We start from the raw sequence: 23821 nt of genomic DNA on the forward strand, positions 1-23821 counted from the left end.
GGTGCGCCAATGCTGTTCACCACCTAGTCCAATTTGACCCAGTGCTGTACAAACTGTGGCCTATTGGTAAGGTAATTTGTAATCCAGGAAACAATGGATCCTCTGCATCTTATCCACAAGTAGTAAGGGCTGTATGGTGTTAAATGCATTTGAGGAGTCATAGAACATTAACCACAGTGCTGCCAGCCTTATCTAAATGGGAGTGAGCTCTGTGTAGCAGGTCGATGATGGCATCGTCTACTACACCAATGTCTGCCTGGTAGGCAAACGGCAGGGGGTCTAAGGATGTCTTCGCCTAGAACCAGTACTAACACCAGTCTTTCCATGGTCTTCATGATGTCAAGGTTACCGGTCTGTAGTCATTCAGAACACTGGGATTCTTTTCTTTTTTTCCAGGGGATGGGACTTTTTCCAGACTAAAAGGCACAGGTTAAAGAAGTACTCCACCACACAGCTGGTCCACACAGACTTTGAGCAACCTTGGGCTCACACTATCAGGGCCTGCAGCTTTCCTGGTGCCGAGTTTCCTCCGATCTATTTATTTATTTATTTTATTTATTTATTTACCAGGAACAGTGCACATTAATCAACAAATCGGTTTCCACATCAATGTAAATGCGCCAGAGTTAGCTCATGAGCTAATTTCCATCTGTAGTCCCTGAGCAGGTTATTACTAAATTAATGGTGTAGTGTCATTAAAAACATCAGCAAGCACAACAAAACGACACAACAGGCAATACACTACATGACAATACAAGACAAAGCAAGACAATACAAGTTAAGCAGGCACAGCAGAATGACGCAACATTGCAATACAGTACAAAACGAGATAATACACAGATACATGACAAAGTGACGAATCTCTCTTCACCTGACCCGTAGTAGCCTACTGATGAATACACTGGAGCGGGGTGTGGTGGGCGGGGTTGTTGGCTGTGGCAGCAGTGTTAGCGAAATACCTGTAAATGGATCGCAAGAAACACCTGTTTGTTTACCAGAAACACCTGTCAAGCCAATTGTCCCATTACTTTTGGGACTATGCATAAAAAGTTTTTGTTAGTTTAGTAGTTTAGTTAGTAATTTCTGAATGGTGAAACCAATATGTATGCAAATATTATCAAATAGAAGCTGAGAATGTCTAGTTTAACCTCACAGTAACTGTTTGATTTCAAGAGCGTAGAAGAGTCAAAAGAAGAAAAATGCTTCACTGTCCCATTACCACGCAAGGCACTGTATATCCAAGCAATTTATTAATTATGTATGTGTGTGTGTCTGTGTTCTAAAGTTATTTTTTCTGAGTGGGGCAGTCCCACTCATATTTTCATTTTTATTGTGACAGAGATAGAAGAGATTTGACAGGAAGGATGGGTGAGAGAGAGGAGGGATGACATGCAGGATATGTCCGTGGCCGGAATCGAACCGGGAACCCTGAGGTTACATGGTCAACGCTTAGTCCGCTACGCCACCTAAGCGCCCGGCCCGTGTGTGTCTGTGTTAGTGTGAGAGAGAAATTCATGAGAGCCACAACCAGTAGGTTACAATCATATGACTAGTAGGAGTCATTGTGCGGTTTCCCATACAATGTCCTTGTCTCCTTCCCTTCATCCCCCTAACTGCATTCATCTGATCTTTCAGTTTTCAGATCTGTGCAGATTAAGGTGAGGAGACAGAGGCCACTTTAGATTATGAGGGTCACTGGCACCCCATGAAGTGTTGACATGATTACCCTACAGTTCAGACCAATGCCATACGGGGGCGCTGACATTAAGATTTCTCTCCTGGTAGATCGGTGACAGATAGGGTAACTGTCATTGTTGATAAACTAGTAACCTCGCCCCCAGGCTATTGTGCACAACATTTGCGCACAATCTTCCCAAATGTTCACGCATTCGGGTGGAAGTGTCTGGGAACGAGACTAGTAGTCTATTTTTATTCCCCTATAAACATGGGTTTTTGATTGAGAGTGGATGCTTTATGGACTGAGCCCAATGTCATCATGTCATAGAAATCAAATGATGTTAAAATGCTGAATGCCTGCATTTGCGGTACATTTATGTTTACAGAAATGATGACAGATTTGAAGGGAGTAGTTTACCCACCTTACAAAATCAGGTTCTTACCAGAAAGAAGTCTATATGGACAAGGACAGACTTCAATCCACGTTTTGATTTTGTTATTAATCTGGGCCACTGTATGGGCTAGTGACAGAAAATAGTATATGGAGCCCAGCCAGTGTGGGTTAGGGTTAGGGTTAGGCATTCTGTGAAAGGGGAGGCCTATTCCTACTAGCTGGGCTACATTATTTTATATTAATTTGGTAGGCTATATTATCCTTCACTATTTTAAGTTAATAGTTTTTTCCCTTGTTTTTTGTTTTTTGTTGTTAGAACTATTTTCTTTTTGATTCTGTCTTTGCTATTTTATTTTTTTCACATGTTCGAAATAAAGCTTTCATATACATACATATATAAATATATATATATATATATATATATATATATATATATATCCATCACTATTCTGTATATAAATGTTCACAGTAGCCTAATCAAAGGAGGATCCTTCTTATTTCTCTCCTCCAATCACGTGACGCAGAGGAAACGGAAAACGTGTCGTGACGTCACATCGTCCAACTGCCATTTTGTGTCGCACTGGACGAAGGTGGTATTATATTATTCGACGTCTAGAATCTCCCAGATACCGTTTATTTATTTATCTTTTTCAAAATTTGAAGACGTTATTCTTGGAAATTAGTAGATGATATAATATATTGTAATACTTGATAACCCGTTATCCTAGGTCTCTACGTTAAAGTTAGAGTTCTTGTTTACGTTCTGATTCCGACGACGCTATATTTAGCTAACGCTAGCTAGCTTGCTGCTAGCTAGTCCGAGCTAAGCTACTAGCTATTAAGTGGCAAAATGGCGGCGAATACGACCCAGGCAGCTCCAACTCCCAACTGGTAAGGGTTGAAAAACTGTTAGCTTTGTTTAATAGTTAAGTTAGTCAACTAGCTAGATAAAATGCCAAATCCAATAGTGTAGTGTAGTGTTAGTGCAACGGAATTGGTATAAAGGATTAGCTTTGTGTGAGATTCCCAGGCTCTTTGATCTGAGAGCTTCTTTCTAGATGTAATCTACCCTGTCAACGTTAGGGGAACGTTAGCTACTTTTGGTTTTGCAGCTAGCTAACATTAGCTAAAGTTGCTTCTCCCGGAAACCTGACGTGTATATCCGTGTAAACAAGGAAAATATGGCAGATACAGGAGCGACTTTGGTTAGCTAACTAGGACCCCAGTTGCCCTGTCTGTTTCTGCTTCATCAGCAGTCTATTCTGATGTTTCCTCACAGTAACATGTTGTTTGGACATGGTGTAACTTATACTTATATAACGGCCTTGGCCTAAATGCTGGCAATGTTTCTGCCACTCTTGTCAAACAAAGCTGAACATTTAGGCTAGGTCATACCTTCCCGTTCTTAATATGGGTTCTTGATATCTTCCTGCTGATTCAAAAGGAAACTCACACTTGGAATTTGAGCTATGCCCGAAATGCCTTTTCGTCAACAGACCTATTTAGCACCACCAATGAGGATGTCCCTCTTTTACTGGGGGTCACAGTGATAGTTAGCCGATGTCAAATGCGAAAATTACTAAATGTGAGCTTGGCGGCGCCGCTATGTAAACATTTAAAGGGAAATCCCTCAGTGAATTGAATAGCGTTTTAGCGGTATTCTTTGCGCATTTTGACATGAATAAACCCGAATCAAGTATTGATAATCTAGCTCCATGCTGTTCAGAAATCCTAGGGAGAACCCTGCTTATGTATCTCTGACTGATGGTATTCCTTGAATTAGGTCTGATTACCTGTGTTTGGGCAATGATTAAACCAAATTAAAGTACTGCCAAGCAGTGCATGCCGATTCTACTAATCATTTCGTAAAGACCTACATAAACAATGCATGTGATAATGCAGGGTGGAAAGCCTGGCTACAAGTATGTATTTACAGTAGCCTAATGATATTTAATCTAACAATTTAACTTTGATGTGTCTTGTTTGTTCCAGGTCCTTTGGTGCAGGCCCTGAGAGCCAGATCCATGAGAATCCAGAATGGGAGAAGGCTAGACAGGCACTGGCCTCCATCAACACCCAAAGTGCCACCAAGACTGCCCCGGCCAACTGTACCCCAGCACAGGTGTGTCTGTGTGTTGTGTCTCTGTGTGCAGAAGACAGTATGTTTGTAAAGTACTTGTAAGTAATGGCCCATAGGGCAGGAGCCTAATTGCTGTTTCCGTAACGTGTGTACAAATACACCCCCTGGACATGACGCTGGTATGTCGCAGGGTCTTACCCCCAATCCAGCCCATAACGCTGACTGCCAAGCAGGGAGGCATCGGGTACCATTTTTATAGTATTTGCTATGACTCGGCCAGCGGTCGAACTCACAACCTCCCAATCTCAGAGCGGACAGTCGGACACTCTAACTCCAAGGCCACTGAGCTTGTAGGAACTTACAACTTAATTGTAGTTAGAAACACATTCCCCACAGAAGGCAAGTAAGCGCAAGTATTCCTGTCTCAGTGGCCTCACATAGAGCTGTGTAGTTGCTCTGTACCTCTGTCATTCCCTTGCTCTGTACTTGTCATTCCCTTTTAGTTATATAAAACTCTCAGAGCTCTGATGGTATCAGCTCAATGTTTTACCATTTACCCTTTCTCTTTGTCTGTTTGTTTCCAGGCTGGCCAGTTCCAGCCCTCAGTGACAGACCCCACAGCCATGCAACAACAACAGCCGCAGCAGCAGCAGTCGCAGCAACAGCAGCAGCAGCAGCAGCAATACTACACATGGTACCAACAGCAGCAGCAGCAGCAGCCGCAGTATGGTGGTTACACATACCCGTATCCCAACTACTACTACCCCATGGCCCCTGTAAGTGTCAAACATCCATTTGACTGTATTGTTTCGTATAATGTACACAATGATGCTGGCCTATGGTCTGTAGCATTCAGTGTGATAAGGCCTTTATCAAGGCTGCTTATTATTGTGTGTAGTTTATTATTGATTCCCCTTTGGGAAATTGATTTATCACAGACTTTAATTAAAATGTAATCATGTTGTTGAAGGATGATATTTTGAGTGATCCATCGACTGAATACTGATGATCTCAACTATTCTGACAGCAGCCTCTGACAACTAATATTAATGTGTTGTCTTATTCCTGACCACTACACATATGTGTATGTATCTGTATTTATCTACTGCAGTGTGTGTGTGTGTGTGTGTGTGTGTGTGTGTGTACACGTACGTGTGTGTACTCAGAAGAAGAAAAAAATGTAATCATGTTGTGCATTTTACACAAGATCTAATCTAGAGATGGTGAAGTGAATTCAGAACAGCATAACATGAAATGCTAGTCCACACTAGTAACATCTGTTTTCCTCTTATTTCTAAGTATGGTGGTGGATATCCCCAGGGTCAATATGGCGCACCGCCAGGACCGTACACAGCACCTACCACCCCAACTGGACAGGTACTGTACACATACCACTGCTGTGTTTATTAAAGTTGTCACCTGCACACAAATGTGTCTTTAATTTCTTTGTGATGAATTAACATCACACAGATGTCACTGCCATAAGAAAAGAAAAATTCTTATATATGTTATGGATGTTAGTTATGTTCTCTTGATTGGCTGAGCTTTGAGTGTGGTTGTGATTAATTGACACTGTGCCAATCAAGACCTCCATATAAACCTGGTGTCAGTCAGTAGGCTGACTTCTAGCATAAGTAGCTTGCACTTAGAAGTCTTTCTTTCTAGGGGCGGCTGTGGCTCAGCCGGTAGAGCTGCCGTCTAATGATCGCAAAGTCAGCATCTCGCAATGTTTCGAATGGTTTATGGATTTTCTATTGTTGGAAGCGTAAGACATATTTGCAGTGTGTATTGCGTTCCATTTACAATTTAACTTTTGTCCTTTTTGTCCCATCTCTTTTCTCCATCCCCAGCCTCCTATGCCCATGATGGACGATCAATCAAGCTACCCCTCCCAACCCCAACCCCCTCTCCCTGCCACCCCTCAACCACCCCCCCAGAGCCCAACCACCTCAGAGAAGCCCCCTCCCCCTCCTCCCAATCCTCCCGTTGCAAACTCCCAGTACCAGCCTCCCCCTTCACAGAATGCTTATAACCCCAACAACCCCATGGCTTACCCCTCCAGTGACCCCAATCAGATGCGTGGCTATAACCACAACCATAACCAGGGCAGACCTAACTATGGCCAGACTTACCAGGCCCAGAGCGCCTACCACGCCTCCCAGGGTAACTCCCAGCAGCAGCAGCAGCAGCAAGGCCCAGGCCAGTATGGACCAGGGGCTGGAAGGGGAGAGTCTCCAAAGAACAAGAACCAGAAACAACCAGGACAGCAGCTGTGGCACCGCATGAAACGTACGTTTTGAGTGTTTTGGAGCGAGAGTGTTGGTGTTTGTTCTGTTTTGATTCTTGATTGTGGCACCACAAACGTAAGATTAAGTGGGAGTTAGTGGGAGTGGGAGATTATAGTGTCTCAATTTTAGGTTGTCGATCCCCTTCAGATGATGAGTTTAGAAAAGCAAGAGCAGAAAGTGAAGGAGCTACTGATTGGTGTTAACTAAATGAGATCAGGCTGGTTCTGCTCTGTATATAGACGATTAGATGTCAAATGACTAAGATGTTGACTTTAACCGTTTTTATATGTTTTTTCCTCTCACGATTTCTCCTAGAAGGCTGGGCGAAAAAAGCCTTACGAACAAAATATACATAGAACATTACCTCAGCGTGAGCGTACGGAACCTCTGCTGGACTTTCTGTCGCGGCTTTTCCACTGCCAGCTCCCTACGTGGGGTTTCTGCTTTGAAATCTTGAATTGTTGATCTAAAAGAAAATACAAATATTTACAGATATTTACAACTGCAGTATATTTAGCTGGTCTGGCCATTTTCAGGTCGGCGACACGCAGAAAAAAAATAGGCGAGCCTCCTATTCTCTAGCTCGCGTGCAGCAGCAGCCAACATGATAGGGGTGTGTGAGATGTGCCTCTTAGGCGGCTTGTATGCATGCTCTATCCCATTAACATGGGCGCTGATATGAAACTGACACGCGCCGCTGAGGTCCCATGTGTGTTTTTTTGGCCTTTTCAATGCAGGAAAAACCCAGTATCATTCCTAACCTTTTTTATCATTGTTTGAATGCCAGCGGCATATTTGTCATCCGCAGAGGCACCTGGAGGAAGTGCGGTGAAGTTCAACATGACCAAGCGGCCCTACGTCATGACCAATCAGGGCTTCCCTCCCGGGGAGCAGCCCACTGGGTTGGCTGCCGCTCCCACCTCCCCAGCCGCAGCTCCTGCTGCACCAGGTGCTGCTCAGACACGGTAAAGAGAAAGCCCGTGAGATTGGCACTGCCATATACTCAATACCCCACCACAGTTTTGTGCTTTGATTGTTGTGCTGGTTACACTTCTGAATGTCGACCTCTGTCCACCCAGGCCCCAGGACTGGCCTCAGTCGATGAAGGAGTACGTCCAGCGCTGCTTCACAGCGTGCGAGTGTGAGGAGGACAAGGACCGCACAGAGAAAACCCTGAAGGAGGTTCTGCAGAACCGGCTCCAGGACGGGTCCGCCTACACCATCGACTGGACCCACGAGCCTCTACCTGAGTAAGTGGGGGGTTTGTTCACTAGACTGTTGTGACGACGGCTGTGTGATAAACACTAAAAATATATATAAACTCAACACTTTTGTTTAGTTTTTTTTAGTCCTTGCTCCAATATTTTTTCACAAGTTGAAAACAAAGATCTAATCTATGTACTCAAAAGGCCTATTTTTCTCATTGTGTTCACAAATTTGATTAAATCTGTGTTAGTGAGCACTTCTCCTTTGCCGAGATAATCCATCCACCTGACAGGTGTGGAATTTTCCAGATGCTGATAAGACAGCATGATTATTGCACAGATATGATGACATTCGCTGGTCACTAAAAAGCCACTCTAAAACGTGCAGTTTTATCACACAGCACAATGCCACAGATATTGCAAGTTTTTAGGGAGTGTAGCACTTTAGGCAGATGTACTTAGAAGTCACTTTGGATAAAAATGTGTCGGCTGAACGACTAAGGTCATTTGAGCCTGTTGAACGCAAACCCCAAAGTGACATTTATAAATCTTTTCTGAACTTCTCTCCCTGCAGACTGAAAGCCAAGCAGTCCCGGTGGGAGGCCGTGCCCACCCAGAGGACCCTGGAGAGTTCCGTCAGCCGCGGCGGGGCCACGGGGTCTCCTGCACGGGGCAGGGGTGGAGGAGCGAGGCTGGGCCACTACAGGAACGTGTTCTCCCAGAGGAGCCCCTCATCCAGCTCCTCTGGCTCCTCCTCTCGCTCGCCTTCTCCCTCCCATAGCCGGCATAGAGATCGTAGTGGCCAGAGACACAGGCGCAGGTGATTAGTTTGAGTAGATCTATGATGTGTTATTGTTCTCTTCCTCTATCGGTACTTTGTGACTTGTGCTCTGTGTATAACTCACTCCTCTGTCTCTCCTCTGTCAGTGACTCTGGTTCTCAGTCAGACAGCAGCATGTCAAGTGACCTTCGACCCCAGTTGTCCAGACGCAACCAGAAAGGAGGGCGCGGTCGCGGTGGGGACAGAGACCGGGGCCGAAGCGGCGGAGAGAGGGGACGGGGGAGAGGAGGACGAGGCAACAGAGGAAGGAGGTAAGGAAAAAGAAAATAATTTAGTTGAAACAAATTCTTGAGATTACATACTGCGAGCTGTGGACGCTGTCCTCATGATATGTCAGATGGCCTAGCAAGACAAAACCAAAACAAACCTCAATGGCTGAAACTAGCCAGAGCAACCGTCTGAAATAGAGACAGAGCGTCCATAACGCGGACGTGGCACATTAAGACACCCAATTTTTGTGTTTTTTTTCCACACAAAGTAATTAGGATACAGTGAAACCTGGATATATGAAAATAAAGCAAACAAGAGGATAATTCCTCTTTTTTCTTTCTCAGAAATAATCTGGACGACTCTAACGTCGGCATGGGCAAGAAGAGGAAAGGCGGCAACGCCGGCGTTGACTTCCACGACCCCAACCGGGAGGCCAAGAAGCAGAGCCGGGCGGCCCGCTTTCACACCAAGCTGCGATCCGAGCCCCTGGTCCTCTCCATCAACTCCCTGGACGTGCCCAACGGCACCCAGGAGGGCCTCAGCTGGGAGGACTGTCCCATCGTGGGCACCTGCATGGAGATCACCAAAATCTACCTGAGACTCACGTGCGCCCCAGACCCCGTCACCGTGCGCCCCGTGTCTGTGAGTGTCCCCTGTGTTCATAGACCTTTTATGTTACATTGTAGGTTATCTGGTAACACCTGGGAGGAGTTCCAATGGTTTCCATAAATGTTGTATACGTTTTTACGCATTGGTTTGCATGGCAAGCAAAAATATAGGCCGTAATGTCACATCAGTGTTGGCTCAGTTATTTATAATTGGTCAAATAGTGTACAAAGGGAGGCTTCTTTTTAGAACTTCATTGCAATGTTGTATTCAATGGTCTAACCTGTGTGTGTGTGTCCAGGTGCTGAGGAAGTCTCTGCTGGCAGTAAAAGCCCACTGGAAGACCAACCAGGACTACGTCTACGCCTGTGAACAGATGAAGTCCATACGACAGGACCTCACGGTTGGTTAACTAACTACATGGTCATTTACATCCACTGCATCTTTGATCGCTCCTTCTCCTGCACCTTTTCTTCAGTTGCGACTCTTTTATCTATGAGGCTGTTGATCTCAATCCCACTCACCCCTCACTTGTCACACAGGTCCAAGGAGTGCGTACAGAATTCACAGTGGAAGTGTACGAGTGTCATGCACGCATTGCCCTGGAAAAGGTGAGAATCTTTCACTTTTCCCAGATATTCATTCATAATTCATTTTGTTCACACTTGTTTTTGCTCCAATTTTTCCAACAACATTTTTGAGAAATAGGCCTTTTGTGTACATAGAAACAGTCTTAGATCTTTGATTTCAACTCATGAAATGTGTTTATATTTTTGTTCAGTGTATGATAACCCAAAACCCAAATGGCAGTCTGATATCTCTGGAAGTCAAAGAAACATGGCATTTGTTAGTAGTATTCTTAGTAACAACATGGAATATGTTTCAGTTGTTTGCATTATCAGTGTACTCCAGGAAGTACTACAGTAGTATCAAGTCTTTAATACATCTGTCTATTACCAGGGTGACCATGCAGAGTTCAACCAATGCCAGACACAGCTGAAAGCCCTGTATAAGGACAACCCATCGGAGAACATTGGGGAGTTCACAGCATACAGAATGCTGTACTACATCTTCACCCAGAACTCTGGAGGTATGTATAATAATATAGGACATTTAGCTGACGCTTTTATCCAACGCGACTTACATTCCAGTGATTGCATAAACCTTTCAGCATATATTGTCCCAGTGGGAATCAAACCCCAAACCTAAGTGTTGTTAATGTGATGTGATGCTTTACCAACTGAGCCACAGAAGCCCACCTCACTTCCCTAGTTGTTTTAGTTTTGTATTGTACCGTATTTTCCGGACTATAAGTCGCTCCGCAGTATAAGTCGCATCAGTCAAAAAAATGCGTCACGAAGAGGCAAAAAACATATACAAGTCGCACTGGACTATAAGTCGCATTTATTTAGAAATGTATTTCACAAAATCCAAGACCAAGAACAGACATTTAATCTGGAAAGGCAAGTTTATTCAACTACACAATAGCACACAGAACAACAGGCTGAATAGAAGTCAGGTATGTTAACGTAACACATTAACAGTTATTCAGCAACACAATAGCATAAAGAACATACCTGGGAAGCTGAATAGGCTAAATTAACATAACAAGCCAGCGAGTCCAACAAGCAAGTTACCAGTAAACAAGTTCACCAAGCTACCGTTTGCTTAGCTTCAACAAGCTAATGTTTTAGATAACTTCTTCAGGGGAATAGGAGCAGCATATAGTTGTCACAAGCCCAGAGCGGCCCAGAGCGCTCTCTGTCGGCTGTAGACGGTAAGTCGACTATAAGTCGCAGGACCAGCCAAACTATGAAAAAAAGTACGACTTATAGTCCGGAAAATACGGTAGTCCTTAGGATACTCAATCTTTATTATTCCACAAGTAAATTTGGTTTTCAAGCAGAGATTAGAATTTGTCCAATGGAACAGAAATTGTTAAATTAATTTGTGACCCACATCGACCAATCTTAATTTCCTTATTGTCTTGGTTGCGCTCATCTGATCCCTGACCATCTCACCTCTCCTTCTCCCTCTACTCCAGACCTGACCACTGAGCTGGTGTACCTGACCCCAGCGATGCGGGAGGATCCATGTGTGTCCCACGCTCTCTCCCTCCGTGCCGCCTGGGCTCTGGGCAACTACCATCGCTTCTTCCGGCTCTACCGGCGAGCCCCGCGCATGGCCTCTTACCTCATCGACAAATTTGTAGAGAGGGAGAGGAAGATTGCACTCAAAGCAATGTTTAAAACGTAAGTCATGTCATATACAAATGCAATGAGTAGAGTCATGTTTCTAGGTTACATGTTCTTAAGGATGCTCAAAATTGTTTGACGATTGTATGATTTATAAACGTCAACAAATCTGACATTACAATTGGTACGCCACTCTTTTCCCCATTGTGCTTATTTTTCTCTCATCCCTCTTCTGTGTCTCCAGGTTCAGACCTGACATGCCGGTGGAAAATGTGCAGTCCAGTCTGGGCTTCCTTTGTTTAGACTCTTGCCATGCCTTTCTCACAGGGCTGGGGGTCACCTTCTTGCAGTCTGACCCTAGCAAGATAGACTGCAAAGCCAGTTCTGCCGCTCTGGCTGCCTCCTGAGGGGGGTGGGGGATACCCGGGAGGGGGGTGAAACTAAAGGGAGATACTGAGGGATAGACAGGGACTCTACAGTACTACTGCACTTAAGACTCATCAGTCAGTTAAGATGAAACTACACTGAAATCCCAAGTGAGAGGAATATACACCAAGACGTCAGGGTAGATGCAGAACGCAGATAGGATCCTAGCACACACTCACAGATATGGACTGTATTAGAAGTGTGAGGGAGAATATTTGCATACACTGCTCATCAAATACCAAATAGCTTAGCCACACACACTGATCAACTCAACATATTTATATGCCATCAACTAAGAACTCTTTTAATGAGTGAAACAGATCAGATTCAGATCTTTATTACTGACACAGATCAGGAAGGAGGGTAGATTCTCGACCTCCCCATCCATTACCCCCTCACTCAGACGTTTTAAGCTAACAGTGTTCTGTGTTATGTTTTTCCTTCCCTCAAGTCAACAGCTCCCAAATTCAAGTGAAGACTCAAGTTCTTGTAAATCAAGAGAAATGAAAAACGCAAAGAGCCAAAGCCATTCCTCCAAGCCATCCAACGGGTCATCGTCCACTCCTGAAGCCGAGCCGACGACCAGAGGAGTGCCTTCAGATTAACCTCTCCTGGTCTGCTCTTCTAGAGACTGTTGGGCCTTGTGCTGCTGTCAGGAAGCCCCAGCCATCCAGTGTCCTATCTGGGAGAAGAGGAGATGGTGGTTTGTATGTCCTGTCCCACCCCCCCCACCCCCCTCCCTTCCCACAAGGTGTCTACGATTGGCCGTCAGGTGTGGAAAGTTTCCACTTCTCTTCCTGCCTTGCCCCACATCGTCCTCTGAAAGGTATTGACTGTAATCCAGAGGTGCCAGTCGGCTCCATGACCAGTTTTGCTACTCTCTCACCCAGTTGTCCATTACTCCCCCATTCCTCAGTTTCACCCTTCTGAAATGGTCACCCAGCTTTTAGCACAATCTGGCCTGTTTTAGCCCCCCCACAAGTTTGGCATTTAATCACCTCTGGTAGCCAGTGACTTAAAGTGCCAGGCGGCTGCAGCAGTCCTCGTCTTTTACCAAGATGGCCTCCCCGGTCCCATAGTATGTGTCCTGGAGACAGGATGCCCCCCCTTTAGCCCTTGAGAGCTGGCATGGTCATCGCCTTCTGCCGCCCCCCAAGCGCAGGCTCCCATCGTACCTGCAGGATCCGGAATCTCCCAATCAACAGCAGTTCCATGGAATCACAGTGGTCAAGCACCTCAAGTTACCATCCACTACACTAAGGAGATATCCATCCAGAAGGCGGGAGAGTTGGGGTTTGTATGCTGCACCGTGCACACTCCATTCGACGACAAGGCTGAGTATGTGCGTAAGGCTGGTAAGAAAAATGGACTGTGTTTGCTGGAAGGAGATGGATGACAACACTTCAGGAATCTGCTGGTATTCTGCTATAGCTTCATTGATTTTGTTTAAAAATATCTATGATGTCCTAATCTGTTAATTTCTAAACTTTCATCCACAGGTAAATGAGTCTTAACACCATCTCAATTAAATTGTGCTTTATAAATCAGGGACCCTACTATGAGTAGTTTTATATATATATATATATATATATATATATATATATATATATATATATATAAAACTTTCAAACATGTATTTTCAATAAAGTGGGAGATATAGGTGAAAGTGTAGTGTAGTGTTAATTTTATCCTGGGTAACTACAGTTACACTAAAATTAAACGAAATGAAGACGTGCATCTAGATCTGTCTGAAGCCGTGGTCGAGGGGGGGGGCAGTTAAAACACATGTACCAATATCATCAGTTTTTCTAATTGATCAGGTTATTTGAAGATAATGCCTGTTTCTTTTAGGAACAACCTCTCATTTATTAGTGTTAACTTGATCAGTGTTAACTTGACCTAAAAGCTTGAGGTATTTGTGTTCAGTGCCATTGTTCACAGGATGAATTGAAGGCTGTGTCCTCTGTCTTGCTTGTCTACAGAGTAGATGTATTTATGTATACTGTACAGATTGGTGTGGTGTGGTTACTTTTCCTGTTTTTTCATTTTTTCAGTTGGTACAGTAGTAATGCATTGTTAGCTTTGATTGTTTAGCTTCACACCAGGGTAAGTGTGACTTTGACATACAGATTTCATAGTGAATCTTTTAAAATTGGGCAACAGGCAATTCATTCTGAGACTGTGAATATGTAAATTAAATAATAAGTCTAAATAAGCCTGTTGGCTTTTAAATACATTGCCTTTCACCTTTGATATTGCAGTGACTAAAATGGAGGGGGTTTAATGCTTTTTCAGTGTAGACAAATGTTTACTACATTTTTTTGTCAACTTGCTCAATGTCTGAGATGAATACATAAGGGGCTTTTTACAGGAATTGAAAATCTGATATTTGTTCTATAAACCAAATCTTTTTCTTGCCAAATGTCACCTAGATATACATACTTTAATCTCCCATTCATTTCTCAAACTAATTCTTACAGTATTTGCATCATTTTTATATCTATATTTTTTAAAAATCCCATTCATTTCATTCTGATTAAAAATCTTACTCAGTTTTTCATGCATTGCTGTTTCAATTTGTTCATGTTAACCTATAGAGAGATGTGATTGTCCTCCCTAAGAACACGCACACACAGTCCTGATGGCAAGAGAAAGGTTTGGTCAGACACTGCACTCACATCAGCCAAGAAACATCTGTTTGTTGGTGTTTTAATTATTTTGGTTGTCTTGTCTATTTGTATGTGTGTGCGTGTGCTTGTGTGAGAATGCATGTGCGTTTAGTGTCTTGTTAGGCATTTAGGTTGTCATTGGCAAATCCAAATTATTATTTTTTTAGATTTGAGCAGTTTTCTTGGGCTGGTGAGTCAGTGATATGATTTGGTACATGTGAAACGTGTCATGGTGTAAATATTCCTAATGATTGCATTTGAAAACAAAACTACCAACATTTCATGAAAGCACAGGTTATAACTGCACTACTGTTATCAGTTTCAATACTCAAATCTGCACAAGTAGACTACTTATCAGTAATCATTGTCTGTATCGCCATCTTACTTTCAGCATTGTTTGTGTGAACTGTGTTTTTATGTTAAAATATATCTTTTTCAGTTTCAGAAGTTACTTAACTCAACATGTCTCCTCTCCTCCCCTTCTCTTCATCTCTTAAAACTCTCCCTCTTTCTCTCTTCCCATTCATCACCAGACCTGTTATTTGTCTTCTTGCAGTAATGCATTGCAGGAGCAAAAGGAGTGAAAGTGGGAGCACTTCCTCACCAGCCTCCTCCAGAAGAAAGCTGGAGAGAGGGAAAAAAGTATGAAATGCAAGACTTGATGCACTCACTCAAGTTCAAGTCATTCTGTCGATATGATCAGAAATGTTGCATTGTCTTATATGGGAGGCTAACATGAGTTGTATTCTGGAGTATGAAATTGCATCCAAATCTTTTGAATGTTTGTTTTGCTGCGAGTCTGAGCCTGAATCAAATGGAAACATTTGTCACTTGTTGTCTGTCCGTTTTACACACAAGTTATTTATTTATTTTTCTCCAAGATAGTCAACCTGTAGTATCAGTTAGGTTAGTAATGTACAATAGTATTCTGTCTGTCCAGAAACATTTGAATCTGTTCGTTCACAATCATGTGTTTTCTTTACATTACTTGGTGTGCTCTGCAACAGTCATTATGGCTAATAATATGCTCCTAGTTGTCAGCTGTAGTCCTTTAGACTAGTCAACTACAGTTAGTTTTACCTCAAGTGCTTGATAATCTAGCCAATTTAGTGTTTAACTGGTTGTTCCATTCTTGGTACATTGGCAACCGCTTGATGTATTTCTTCTGTGCATCTCGTGCATGTCACTAATTGGGCACATTTCTATTAACTTCCTCATAATTGTTATTGAGTTTTCCCAAGTAACTGGAAATGGATCTGGGCATACAGTATACATGTACCATTAAAGTCAAGTAAAATGCTGTTGTTAACATAATGTTAGTTAATGTAAATCATGCTTCTGAACACCGTTTCTATAGTTTCTCCCTAGAACGTTTTGGATAGATTTCTGTTTAGATTTAGAATGTTCTGGAAAGTTTCTAATTTCAGAAAATCACATTGTTGCTTGAAATGTCTTAACAGGTTTGTTAATGTCGCCCGTCTTTTTTGTTTCACGGCGGTCATAAACTGTCACCTTATCCAGGATACTGTTATGTCTTGCCTACCACAGATCATGTCAGAGACCTTTACAACAGTGAAAAGAACTCCTGGTTCATCTTTAACATTGCCAGTCTCCCGTGTTTCACAGTGATATTTAAGTTCCTCTGCATTTATTTTTATTGCGTAACATTTTTCAACTATCTCCAGATGACTAACAATGCTTCTTCTTTTTAAAACGGGCTCTTGCTCACACTCTGCTCTCCTGTTCCCTTCTGACACCTGTGAGTGTATTTGTTTTATTTTGCTCCCACAAACTTCTCAAATCCCCATCAACTCCTTTGTAACTCCTCCTGCCTCCATACTTGTCCGATTTGAAGACCTTTTTCTTAGTACAGTGCGATGCATCTATTCATTTTTTCACCATTTATTTTTTACTTATGTAGATGTCTTCATACGGATCACTCCCTGTCTTTATTTATATTCCCATTACCTGCATGTTATCTGTTCCTCCTCTATTTCTACTATTTCTGTCCTTTTCTACCTCTTCTCCCCTTCCCTTATGTTGAGTATATGTTTAGTAGTGACTGATGTATGTTTGCTGAGTGCAGTTAGCCACTCTCAGCAGTAAGTATTGGTTTACGCTGCTTTGTTGGTTCTGTTGCAGCTGACTAACTGAAACTAAAGGATTATATTCACATAGTGTCCTTCTCCTATTTCCCCACTCTCATCCCCCCTGTATTGTATTTGCCATTCTGTAAATACTGTAATGTAATGTACATAATGTATTTTTTCTTTGAAGAACCTAATAAAAAAATAAAGGTTTAGGATAATGTGGCATAATGTGTATATCTATCTATCTATATCCTTTTGTCTTAGAAATTGCATCCATTAAGACTTGAAGATGACATTTAGGCTTAGTCTTAATTTATTGTTTTTAGGCACTAATGTTTTATGAAGCCTCCAGAAAGTCTACATAAAACATAATCTGTATTAAAGCAGGTTCAACTCAACCATCACATTTATCCACAGTTTGAGGTGTAATTCGCTACTCTAACTAAGTTAGAGTACACCAACTCCTATTTCAACTAAGTTTCATGTTCTGGTCCAGGACAGAGTGGTATGTTAGATTTATTAGTATTATTTAATACTACTATTGTTAGTGGGCATTCTTCAGCAATTCCAACTATTATTATTGCTCATATTCATACATATTTCTGATACGCTACTCCTGCTTTTAAGCTATTCAGCTATTTGTAACTCAAAAACGCTGATCTTTTAACATAACTTGCTTCAGAATATTCCACTTCTTTGCCTTAAAAAGCGCCATCCAATCAACTTTGCTGAATCTGAGCAGACAGAATATCCCTTAACACTTCAGAATTCATCTGTCTGCTTCTGTCTTCTGTCACATCATCAATAAACACTAGTGACCCAGTGCCATTGGAAGCCATGCATGCCCATGTCATCACACTGCCTCCACCGTTTTTTGCAGATGATGTGGTATGCGTTGGATCATGAGCCGTTCCAAGCCTTCTCCATACTTTTTTCTTCCCATCATTCTGGTACAGGTTGATCTTAGTTTCATCTGTCCACAGAGGACGCCATCGCGACGACTCTCCACTCCACTCTATCCCACCTGGAGAGGGGACACAGCTACGCGAGACTGCTCTTTGTGGACTTCAGCTCTGCCTTCAACACCATCCTTCCAGACAGGCTAGTGACCAAACTACTAGACCTGGGACTATCACACTCTATATGTGCATGGATCAAGGACTTCCTGTCCGACCGCCCCCAGAGGGTGCGGGTGGGCTCCCACACCTCCACAGCCCTCAGACTCAGCACTGGGTCCCCCCAGGGCTGCGTGCTAAGCCCCATCCTCTACAACCTCTACACCTACGACTTCACCCCCGTCCACCCCAGCAACTCCATCGTAAAGTTTGCAGACGACACCACCGTGGTGGGCTGCATCTCGGGGGGGGACGAGGCGGCGTACAGGGATGAGGTAGAGCAGCTGAGCAAGCTGTGCAAGGTTAACAACCTGCTGCTGAACCAGTCAAAGACCCAGGAAATCATCGTGGACTTCAGGAGGAAAACATCTGAGGTCCAGCCCCTGCTCATCGACGGAGAGAGCGTGGAGAGAGTCTCAACCCTCCGATTCCTGGGGGTGCACATACAGGATGACCTGTCCTGGAAGAACAACACAGCAGCCATCATCAAGAAGGCACAACAGCGGCTCTACTTCCTGAGAGTCCTCAGGAAGGAACACAACAAGCAGGAGATACTGGTGGCCTTCTACCGCTGCGCAGTGGAGAGCATCCTCACCTACTGCATCTGCAACTGGTTCTCCAGCTGCACAGCCGCAGAGAGAAATGCGCTACAGAGAGTCGTGAGAACAGCCCAGAAGATCACCGGCGCCCCCCTCCCCTCTCTGGAAGAGCTGTACAACACACGCTGCCTCAGGAAGGCCTCCAAGATCTCCAGAGACCCATCCCACCCTGGGTACGAACACTTTGACCGGCTGCCCTCGAAAAGGCGGTACAGGACCATGGCCGCAAGGACAAACAGACTGAAGCTCAGCTTCTACCCCAGGGCCATCCAGGCCCTGAACACAGCAAAGACCTAGGTTCTGGGCCCTGGACAGTCTGGACGGATTGATGGCAGCTGCTGGATTGAAAAATCAGGTGTAGTGCTGAGGCACAAATGTGTACATTTCAAGCCTGCAAACTGCGACACTTTAAATGAATGTGCAATAACACTATGTGCAATATGACAACCCTAGTCGTTTTATCTGTACAGTATAGTATAGTGGATAGTGTACATAGCCTTTATTTATGTAAACCAGCTCCTTTCCCTTCTTGTTTTTTTAGTTTTTTTCTTTCCTAGCACCAGGGGAGCCACCCCTCCCAAATTTCGTTGTTTGGTACCTGTACTATAGCAATGACAATAAAGACCATTAATTCATTAATTCAGAATGCTCTTCCAGAACAGGGCTGGCTTTTTTAGATGTTTTTTGGCAAAGTCAAATCTGGCCTTTCTATTCTTGAGGCTCATGAATGGCTTGCACCTTGTGGTGAACCCTCTGTATTTGTCCATGTGAAGTCTTCCCTTTATGGTACACTTGGATAATGATATGCCTACCTCCCGGAGACTGTTCTTCACTTGGCTGGATGTTGTGAAGGAGTTTTTCTTTACCATGTAAAGGATCCTGTGATCCTCCACCATTCTTGTCTTCCATGGACGTCCAGACCTTTCTTTTTTTCTCAGAATGTACCAAACAGTTAATTTGGCCAGTCCTAATGTTCCCGCTATCTCTCTGATGGGTTTTTGGTCTGCAGCCTAAGGATGCATTGAGAGCTCTGTTGACTGCATGTTGTGAGTATACAGCAACAGCTTCCAAAAGCAAATGCCACACTTGGAATCAACTCAGGCCTTTTACCTGCTTAATTGATAAAGAAATAATGAAGGAATAGCCCACACTGACCCATGAAACAGCTTTTGAGTCAATTGTCCAATTACTTTTGGTCCCTTGAAAAAGAGGGAGCTACATATTAAAGAGCTGTAATTCCTAAACCCTTCCTTCAATTTGGACGTGAATACCCTTACCCTAAAGCTGAGATCCCGCACTTTTAGCCCATATTCATTATATAACTGTAACTTGAAGATGTTTTGGTAAACAGCTAAAATAACAAAAATTCTGTCTGTGTCCAAATATATATGGACCTAACTGCATCGATCCAATCAAACAACCTCTCATTTTCTTTCAACTGCCCAGAAAATCATCAACAACCCTGATAAAAAAAAAACGTTCTGATACCCATTAATGCCTGACATCACACACAAACACTGATGTACTGAGAAAGGGAAAGGATCAGGCTTAGACAGCATGTTGACAAAAATGTAATTTATTGTGAAATCATACTAATGATAAGAACTGAAACATAAACAACAGAGAAACAGCTATGACACTTGAGGACTGCAGCAACGAGGATCATTTTCTAATCACAGTCGGGCGGACTGATACTGGTGGGAAGCATGTTGATCAGAAATATGATGAGTATGACAGTGGAGGGCTAGCACTGGATTACAATCAAAAGGATTATAAAAGCTAGGCAATAAAGAGAGGAAGGTGAAAGAAGAGCAGTTAAAAGCACGCAGAGAGATGAAGCAAAATAGAAAACTTCACTAAAGAGGTAACACAAGCTATAGCAAGAGGAAAACTAACATTGAGTACAACTCTAGATAAATAGTTATGGAGTTCTACTGAAGAAATATAAGTTTAGAGTATAGGCTAAAAGGAAAAATAATAAGGTGATGGAAAGATGGAAAGAAATAGAGGACAGGGGAGCTAAAAGATGGAAAGAAAAGAAATAAAAAGGAAAAGACTGAAGAAATATAAGCTTAGAGGTAGGCTAAAAGGAAATATAATAAGGTGACCGAAAAAACATAGGAAAAAGGAAAGGATAGTTAGAAGCAAGACACTAAGCTGCACTAAAACATGAAAGTCGTTTTTTACAAGTAAGAACAGCAGGCAACAGGAAAGCATTCAACACAGTGGAATGGAGAAAAAGAAAAAGAAAAAGCACAGCAGAGCAGAAGAAGAAATACACCTAGAGGAAAACCTAGAGGAATACAGCAGAACAGGGGGAACGACAGGAGTAGGCAGAGAAAAAAGAGAAGAAATAAACAGATTTTCAGACAGTTTGGAGAGAGAGAGAGAGAGAGAGAGAGAGAGAGAGAGAGAGAGAGAGAGAGAGAGAGAGAGAGAGAGAGCAAAAAGAGTAAATCAGAGAAAGCACCAAAGAGGTAAACAGGGAAGTGGAAGGAGATGAGGCGTGACTAGACAGAGTGAGGCATACATTGCTAGATGCAGCAGCACTGTCTAATGTTGCTTTATCTCATTTCAGACAGGAAGGAAGAAATAAGAGAAATGACAGTACCATAGAGCCAAAGAGAAATAAAACCAGCATGATATTTAGCTAAAAACTACACTAATTTAACGCAGCATAAATGTACAGTAGCAGAAAGATAGGAGTAGGCAGAGAAAAAAAAGAGAAGAAATAAACAGAAAAAAGAGAACAAAACAAATAAGGCAGTGGAGTGAATGAACACAATGGGGACAACAGCAGAGATCAAATATGCTAGAAACATCTAAAGCTTTTCTAAAGAAAACTGGACAGGAGAATAAAGATATAGAATAATAGAGTTTGGAAAAAAGGGGGAAAAAAGATTCAGAGCAAAGAATACAAATGTGGTCAAATTTACAAATGGAAAGAAAGAGCAAACAAGTTAGGAGTAAAGTATGAAAAGAGTTCATGTAGAGAGTAGAGCGGAACATCAGCGAGAATAACACTAGGGCCTTAGAAAAGAGTTATAACGATATGGAAACAGAGAGAGCAAAGAGAGAGCATGACAACGCTTAGAATAACTTTATCAAAGCAAAGACAAATAGAACATGGAGTACTCAGCATAGGCCGATAGATAGGAGAAAGCAAAACAAGAGATACAGTAGCTAGAAGACAGGGGAGAAAAAGTTGCTTTGGAAAAGTGGAGAAAAGGAAAGGAAACTGAAAAGTAAATGTGGTTATACAGTCGGAAAGAGAGAGACAGTAAGAGGAAATATAGTTCAGCCAGAAACTTACAAAAGCAGAAGAACAATGAGCAAGGAAGAGAGAAGGAGCTACACAGCCAAAGCAAGATTAATGGTCATTAAAATGCACTGAATCAGCACTGAAATAGTTAGACTCAGGAACAGCGAGAGAGTATCAAAGCAGACAGTAAATAGGAAAATTAAGTAATGTTACACACGTAGGCAAGTCGGAAAAAAGAGAAGAGGCAATGGACAGAAAGCAAAGAGAAGAAAAACAGAGAAAGAGTACTAGAAAGAATAATAGTGCCAATAGAGGACAGGGGAGCTAAAAGATGGAAAGAGGGAAACAATAAAGAAATAAAAAGGAAAAGATTAATAGAAAAGTTACGAAGAACACTAAAGCAGAAATAAACGAATGTAGCTAGAAAATACTATTTCAGTTACTTTTCAGGCTAATGCCATTTTCATGATAATAAAAGGGACATAGACCATCAATGTAGCAATATCCATTTTTCATTGAGTTTTGTCTAATATTGATTTGAGTAAGTGTGGCTAGGCACTTACTGACAACAGCAAGACTCACAGCTTACTAAATGATAAAGTCTGATTACTGAAATAAAAGAGCTAAAGAACAGAGACAGAAAAGAAATGCTGAAATGGCCGAAAAGAAAAAGAAAAAGAACAGGAATCCAAGAGAAGAGAGGAGCGGAGAGGAAGAAGAGAAACACTATTGTATTGAGAGGTAAACAGCAAACAGCAGCAAACATACAGTGATGGGCAGAGAGAGAGAGGGGCCTATAGAATTAGAATAGTTTAAATATCTAGACTTCCAATTCTATGGATATAGACCCCAGATTCTCAGACAGTTTGGAGAGAGAGAGAGAGAGAGAGAGAGAGAGAGAGGGAGAGAGAGAGAGAGAGAGAGGGAGAGAGAGAGACAGAGAGAGAGAGACAGAGAGAGAGAGAGAGAGAGAGAGAGAGAGAGAGAGAGAGAGAGAGAGAGAGAGAGAGAGAGAGAGAGAGAGGGAGAGAGAGAGAGAGGGAGAGAGAGAGACAGAGAGAGAGAGAGAGACAGAGAGAGAGAGAGAGAGAGAGAGAGAGGGAGAGAGAGAGAGAGAGAGAGGGAGAGAGAGAGACAGAGAGAGAGAGACAGAGAGAGAGAGAGAGAGAGAGAGAGAGAGAGAGAGAGAGAGAGAGAGAGAGAGATCAAAAAGAGTAAATCAGAGAAAGCACCAAAGAGGTAAACAGGGAAGTGGAAAGAGATGAGGCATGACTAGACAAAGCAAGATTAATGGTAATTAAAATGCACTGAATCAGCACTGAAATAGTTAGACTCAGGAACAGCGAGAGAGTATCAAAGCAGACAGTAAATAGGAAAACTAAGTAATGTTACACACGTAGGCAAGTCGGGAAAAAGAGAAGAGGCAATGGACAGAAAGCAAAGAGAAGAAAAACAGAGAAAGAGTACTAGAAAGAATAATGTGCCAATCAATTGATCAGATCAGAAAGTAGGTTTGAAGAGTAGACAAGGAGTTCAGAGACAAAAGATGGAAAGAAATAGAGGACAGGGGAGCTAAAGATGGAAAGAAATAGAGAATAGGGGAGCTAAAGATGGAAAGAAATAGAGGACAGGGGAGCTAAAGATGGAAAGAAATAGAGGACAGGGGAGCTAAAGATGGAAAGAAATAGAGGACAGGGGAGCTAAAAGATGGAAAGAAATAGAGGACAGGGGAGCTAAAGATGGAAAGAAATAGAGGACAGGGGAGCTAAAAGATGGAGAGAGGGAAACAATAAAGAAATAAAAAGGAAAAGATGAATAGAAAAGTTACGAAGAACACTAAAGCAGAAATAAACGAATGTAGCTAAAAAATACTATTTCAGTTACTTTTCAGGCTAATGCCCTTTTTATGATAATAAAAGGGCCATAGACCATCAATGTAGCAATATCCATTTTTCATTGAGGTTTGTCTAATATTGATTTGAGTAACTGTGGCTAGGCACTTACTGACAACAGCAAGACTCACAGCTTACTAATGATAAAGTCTGAGTACTGAAACAAAAGAGCTAAAGAACCGAGACAGAAAAGAAATGCTGAAATGGCCGAAAAGAAAAAGAACAGGAATCCAAGAGAAGAGAGGAGTGGACAGGAAGAAGAGAAACACTGT

The 23821-nt window shown here is 42.6% G+C and overlaps 1 protein-coding gene across 2 annotated transcripts; it reads left to right on the forward strand.

Moving 5' to 3' along the window:
- Nucleotides 1-2659: 2659 nt before the first annotated feature.
- Nucleotides 2660-14924, forward strand: leng8 (leukocyte receptor cluster (LRC) member 8). 2 transcript variants are annotated; one of them, XM_080540196.1, is made up of 15 exons: nucleotides 2660-2962; nucleotides 4064-4193; nucleotides 4736-4927; nucleotides 5451-5528; nucleotides 6002-6440; nucleotides 7227-7404; nucleotides 7519-7689; nucleotides 8219-8464; nucleotides 8572-8736; nucleotides 9040-9337; nucleotides 9603-9704; nucleotides 9844-9912; nucleotides 10262-10391; nucleotides 11346-11553; nucleotides 11741-14924. In XM_080540196.1, exons 1-15 carry the CDS (start codon nucleotides 2922-2924, stop codon nucleotides 11901-11903), a joined length of 2610 nt encoding a protein of 869 aa, XP_080396322.1. In that variant the 5' UTR covers nucleotides 2660-2921; the 3' UTR covers nucleotides 11904-14924. The 2 variants fall into 2 exon arrangements, with proteins under 2 accessions (XP_080396322.1, XP_080396323.1); XM_080540197.1 differs by having other exon boundaries at nucleotides 7248-7404.
- The last annotated feature ends 8897 nt before the right edge of the window (nucleotides 14925-23821 follow it).

This window comes from Nansenia antarctica, assembly GCF_963989245.1.
Source record: "Nansenia antarctica genome assembly, chromosome: 10".
NCBI classification, from domain to species: domain Eukaryota; kingdom Metazoa; phylum Chordata; class Actinopteri; order Argentiniformes; family Microstomatidae; genus Nansenia; species Nansenia antarctica.

Excerpts from the sequence above, each read along its gene's own strand:
- leng8 (XM_080540196.1), top strand. The coding sequence starts at position 2,922 with ATGGCGGCGAATACGACCCAGGCAGCTCCAACTCCCAACTG. Across the intron at positions 2,963-4,063 it reads GCAGCTCCAACTCCCAACTG|GTCCTTTGGTGCAGGCCCTG; the intron begins GTAAGGGTTGAA and ends TGTTTGTTCCAG. Across the intron at positions 7,690-8,218 it reads ACCCACGAGCCTCTACCTGA|ACTGAAAGCCAAGCAGTCCC; the intron begins GTAAGTGGGGGG and ends CTCTCCCTGCAG.